This window comes from Galeopterus variegatus, unplaced genomic scaffold (genome assembly GCF_000696425.1).
Source record: "Galeopterus variegatus unplaced genomic scaffold, G_variegatus-3.0.2 Scaffold10690, whole genome shotgun sequence".
In the NCBI taxonomy this organism is placed as follows: domain Eukaryota; kingdom Metazoa; phylum Chordata; class Mammalia; order Dermoptera; family Cynocephalidae; genus Galeopterus; species Galeopterus variegatus.
Window position 1 is genome coordinate 22,456 of NW_007736801.1, and position 5,792 is coordinate 28,247.

The 5,792-nt window shown below is 36.9% G+C and overlaps 1 protein-coding gene across 1 annotated transcript; it reads left to right on the forward strand.

Moving 5' to 3' along the window:
• The first annotated feature begins 687 nt into the window (after window positions 1-687).
• LOC103610162 (keratin-associated protein 3-1) lies at window positions 688-1,054 on the forward strand. Its single transcript, XM_008594383.1, has one exon. It carries the CDS (start codon window positions 702-704, stop codon window positions 993-995), a length of 294 nt encoding a protein of 97 aa, XP_008592605.1. The 5' UTR covers window positions 688-701; the 3' UTR covers window positions 996-1,054.
• The last annotated feature ends 4,738 nt before the right edge of the window (window positions 1,055-5,792 follow it).

Consider the following 5,792-nt stretch of genomic DNA (forward strand, 5'->3'; position numbering starts at 1 on the left):
ACCATTACCCACACAGGTCTTGACTCTCATCTGCATGTCCCTGCCAAGTTATTGTTCAAAGAATTTATGAAAGGTATGGAAAGCAAATTATTTGTTGCAGCTATTTTAGAAAGTGCTTCTTTACACAGAATCAAAATCTGTTTCTTTATAGATTCCATCCATTCATCTTAATTCAACTTCTTGGAGCCACAAAGAGTAAGTCTAAACATTTTATCACTTTTTCAACCAAAGGGTCTAAATTATCACATAGAATGTTTGGTTTCTGGTAGAATAGCAATCAAAATGCCTACATATCTCTTCATCTGAAAAGTAGACCAAAAACATGGGGAAGATTTGCAGATACCTGGCATACCAAGCCATTAATGATGTGTAATGATTAGAAGATAATGACTCGATGCCTTTGAAGACTGAAATGAAGCTTTCCATGCAATGACACACGGCCAATGTGAAGAGTCCTAGTTTGACAACAAAACAATCTAAATTTCTTTTATGAGGTGAGCAGTGTGTCTTAAGTAATAAACACTTAAGTAATTAGATGGGTTTATGGAGATAGCTATAAACTGAAACATGGGGAAAAAACTTTTGGTAATAGGCTGACGCTCAGGGAGGTGGGTATATAAGAGCCAGGGCAGAGGAGAGAAGCACTGAGACACCAACAGACTTTTCCTCTCAACCCAACAAAAAACCCAACTCACCACACCATGGCTTGTTGTGTTCCCCGCTGCTGCAGTGTCCCCACCGGCCCTGCCACCACCATCTGCTCCTCTGACAAATGCTGCCGATGTGGAGTCTGCCTGCCCAGCACCTGCCCACATGAGATCAGCCTCCTTCAGCCTACCTGCTGCGACACCTGCCCCCCACCCTGCTGTGAGCCTGATACCTATGTGCCAACTTGCTGGCTGCTCAACTCTTGCTACCCAACTCCTGGACTGAGCGGGATCAACCTGATGACCTATGTCCAATCTGGCTGTGAAAGTCCCTGTGAGCCCTGTTAACCAGTCAAGTCTTTGCAAAGGTTCAGTGATGGAGCTGGCCAATGTCCTCTGCAACATCTGGCCTTCAACACTCACTACTGCCTACATCGAGGCTAAATCAATCCCAATTCACTGGGCCATGTTTTCATGAACTTTCTCAACTTCTTATTTCTTTGCTCCTTTTGAGTACAGTTGGAGACCTCCTTTCTATCTTTTAGACTATTTCACTACTCTTTGAGATATAACCATTTTGATTATTCATTAATAAACTCCACTCTGACTTAGCAAATATGGCCATGTGGTTATTTATTTTCATGTTTCCTCTTAGGGAAAGCAGAATGCCTACCTAAACCTGAACAGCTGTCATATTTCCCACGACTTACCCAGCAGAATGAGAGCTCTTATGGTAAAATTTATTTAAAAATTAGATAATAGTTCTTTGTGATAAGTTAAAAAGTGAAAATTTCAGTAGGTCACTTTGTAGGATCTTTTTATTCAATAGATATTTTTTAAGACATCTAACTGTGCCAAGCACTATGCTAAAGTCTAGAGATTAATATAATGTTTTAAAAATATTTGATTTAATTTTAGTTTTCATAGATTCTGACATTGATTTTTCTTTCTTCTTTAATTGGCTAAACAAATTGATCATTGTGCTGGTGTGCAGAAATAATTTTGACTCACTTAGTTATAGTCATCAATAAAATTCCAAGCTCAAAATGCAAGGCAATTTTGGAAAGTATATACATCCATTTACTGATAAATGCTGTCTTCTGGAAAAAATCAGCTTTTAATAAACGTTAGCATTTACTGAGCATTCCTCCCTCCCTCAAATGAAGCTTACATTGGCTTACATTAGTTATAATTATGCTTAGATGTCTACTCGTCATAGTCATCAATAAAGTTCCAAGCTCAAAATGCAAGGCAATTTTGGAAAGTATATACATCCATTTACTGATAAATGCTGTCTTCTGGAAAAAATCAGCTTTGAATGAACGTTAGCATTTACTGAGCATTCCTTCCTCCCTCAAATGAAGCTTACATTGGCTTACATTAGTTATAATTATGCTTAGATGTCTACTCATCCAAGTGACACATAATATCATGTCATTGAAACATACTTGAAATATCAGACCACAGTGCAATGCTCCCTATATATGAGAAATAGTCACATAACTCTGAGAGCAAAAGCACAGTTCCTCTTAGAATAAAACTTTTATGATAAACACTAATTCATCTTCTTAGCTGTCCTGGAAAAAATCCAAGTGCAGGAAGGTCTTCACGGAAAGTTCCCAGAGGACAGTCTAGTGGTGTATTTGCTTGGACTTGCCTTGGGACTTTGGGCCAACTGCTTCCTCTCAGTCTCAATTTCCTCATTATTACAATGGTTTCCTACAGTTTCAGTTTCCTCGTTATTACTCTCTGCTCTGCTTATATCTCAAGACTATTGTGAGGGTCAAATGACCCAAAAACGTAGAAACTACTGTGTCCACAGCATTGACCTGTCACACGCGAGAGACACTATTACTGCCTACAATGGTTCGCAGCTTTCTCAACAAAAGGCATCTTTTTATTTTTTGAAACATGTGTTCCCCAAATGACTTTCTTTAACAAAAATGTGTTAATTCCCTCATTCTGTTCATAAATACATGTATAAATATCAGTGAAAATTTTAGGATTAATATAAGATAATCATTGTTACCATGCCAAGTTACCTCTTTTCCAGTCAAAAGCAAAGAAGTTTTATGTATTTATACATGCTTGTAAGAAATAAATATTTAAACTTTATTTTTAATAGTGAAAATAAACTTAAATGTATGATTACTATCACTATGGACCTTTAGCATAAAGGGCCCTTGGGTAGTTAAAAAGCTCTAACTGGAATCCAGGAGATGTGTGTTTAGTTCTTGGCTCCGCCTCTGGCAGACTCTGTGAGCAAATCACTTAAGTTCTCTAGGTCTCAAGCCTTAAATCAGTAAGAATAGGTTCGTTGACAAGATTATCTCTAAAGTCACTTTTCGTTTTAACATTCTCTGGTTCTAGATCATCCAGAAGCATTGTAAGTAACAAGTACTCCATTCCACTAACCAACCTCATTCAACCTTATTATTTCCACTGCTTTTATTAGGAATAGCTAATATTTGATGAATATCGACTAGGTGCTCTAATATGTGCTTTATGTATAGTATCTTATTTATTTCTAACAAAAATACTAAGAGAAGGAATTAAAGCTGAAACTGCCTGAACCCAAAGTCCCTCTCTTTCCACTACACCAAAGCACTTACCTCCTCTGTAGACAATTTGTCAAAGAGGAATAAGATTATATGTGGCTCTGTTTACCCAGAAGAAAGTATATGCCACTTGAAAATACATTCTCTACTATCCCTCTAAATTGTTTATTTGGTTGTATATAGTAACTCAGATTTCTCTGGGGTGATTATAGTGTAAGATGAAAATGAGTATATACAATGAGTACAAAAAAAACCAATTTATGCTTCTTTTTTATTTTAACTTACACATTGTAATTGTATATGATTATGGGGTATAATATGATATTCTGATACATATATGTTACAAAATAATTAGGTAAGTGTCTTTAATGTATCCATCACCTCATGCATTTATCATTTCCTTGTGGTGAAAATATTCAAAAGCCTCTCCTCTAGATATTATGTAATATACAAAACAGAAGTGTTAACCATAGTCACCCTACTTATTTATGTTTCTAAGGTGAGGACAAATTATCTTTTCTTTTTAAGTCAGACTTTAAATATTGACTAGCAATGTCAGTACAGGAACAATATCAGCTGGATCATTAACCTTGATTTGAAATGCACAATGTTTGGCAACTCAAATTCATTTTCAGTATTCTGATGAGCTTCAATAACCCTGATCAAGGTAAAACAAACTACTCTTAAAGTCAATCATTGTTTAGCCTTAGTAACAGAATGGAAAACGAAGGTATGTGATTTTTCCTTCAAATTATTCCTGGCATCCAGTTCTTTCTTTCCATCCTTACTGGTTCTAGACTAATTTAGTCCCTAATCACAGCCACAGTTTCTCAGCTGACCTTGAGTTAAATATTTTGTGCCCCTCCCTCCACCCAAGCTATACCTCTGTCAGACCAACTTTCTGGCCCTTTATAAATATTGGTTAAATTAAATTGTTCAAACAGTAGCATGACTCAAAATTTTTGTTCTTACTAAATCAATGCTAAACTCTTCAGAGTGGCTCTCAAAACCTTCAATAACCTGATACAGTCATTCTCACCAAATTTTATTTGCTACTAATCTGGGGGCAATGTATAGCTTAGTCTCTAATCATAACAATGCCTCCTATACAGTGGTCAAGAGAGTAGTCTCTGAAGGACTGTTTTGCTTTAAATCATACCTCTATTACTTATTAGTTATGTGGCCAACTGTTAAATTAGATTAAAAACAGTATGTACCTCATAAAACTGTACTGAAGACTAAATTAATTGAAACATTTACAGCACTTAGAACAATGTGTGCTGACTCTACATTGTGTGAGGACTCTACATTGTTTCTTTAGCTGATTTTCTGCAAGGTTTCACCAATAGAGGCACTAGAAGGAGACTCTAAGTCCTAAGGAAGACAGAAGGGTGGTGTCACCCCAGCAGCAGTCCTTTATCTGGCAGCAGCAGTTAGGTTCTAGTCTCCATCTTTAGGCACTCAAAACAAAATAAAACAAGATGGCCTTATTGCACCTTCTAGAAATACCACTATCCACATAGTGAGGCTTCTCTGCAGAAATCCAACCCCTGGTTCCACAGAGCTTCTCCTCTGAGCTTTTGAAATAAGAGCACTAGCTGGCAGTTTCCAGAGGTCTGAGCCCAGCTCTTCAGGCCCAGTCTTCCAAGCTTCTAGTTTCAAAGAACCCCAACTTCTCTCTGTTCTCCAGCTCTTGAGCTGGCAGCTGCTTCTTGTGTTACCTCCGTTTTCCTTTTTACTGTTTCAGTTCTCCAATACCTGTTTAGCAAATTCCCTATATTAAAATTCTCTCTGTTAAAATACTTTGAGTGAGGTTTGTCTTGTTTGTTTGTTTTTTCGTGAGTAAACTTGATATAATATCAGGCAATAAATGTTGTTTACTATTATTTTCCAGTCTTCCTTCCTTAAATATTTATTCCATGTATCCCAGCCTCCAGACTCCATCCTATAATCCAGGCACTGGAGATACCAAGATGAAGGCCATGTTCCTGCTTTGAAGGGGATTGCAATCTAGCAAACAGAACCAACATGTATACAAAAAAAAAAATGCAACAAAGTGTTATGGGTGGATATGGGGTTCAATAAAGGCACAAAGATGGGAGTGGCCAATTCATCTAGGGGCAGGGGATGTGCAACAAAGTGTGATATGGGGTTCAATAAAGGCACAAAGATGGGAGTGGCCAATTCATCTAGGGGCAGGGGATGAGAGTAAGAGCAGGACAGCGCCATAGAGGAAGTCACTGTTTTCCTTGCTTGAAATGTACTTACCTCTTTTCTAAGCATTTCTGATCAAAAACAACTTCATCTAAGTCTTCCATGAAGTGTTCTTTGGTCATTTCAGCCTTCCTTCACAGTATTTCCTTTTATGAAAATTCTTAAAGTACCCACACACAAACTTGCCATTTATTGAATAACTCTATTATGCCACACAAAATGCTGAATAATTTATATAAATAATTCTCCTTTAATATTTATTCAACTCTTGCAATAAGACTATAGTAGGTAATTATTATTTTTCTTAAATTTGTAATTGAGAAAACTGAAGCCCAAAAAAGGTTAAATAACCTGATCTAGGTCTTACAACTTG

Excerpts from the sequence above, each read along its gene's own strand:
- LOC103610162 (XM_008594383.1), top strand. The coding sequence starts at position 702 with ATGGCTTGTTGTGTTCCCCGCTGCTGCAGTGTCCCCACCGGCCCTGCC.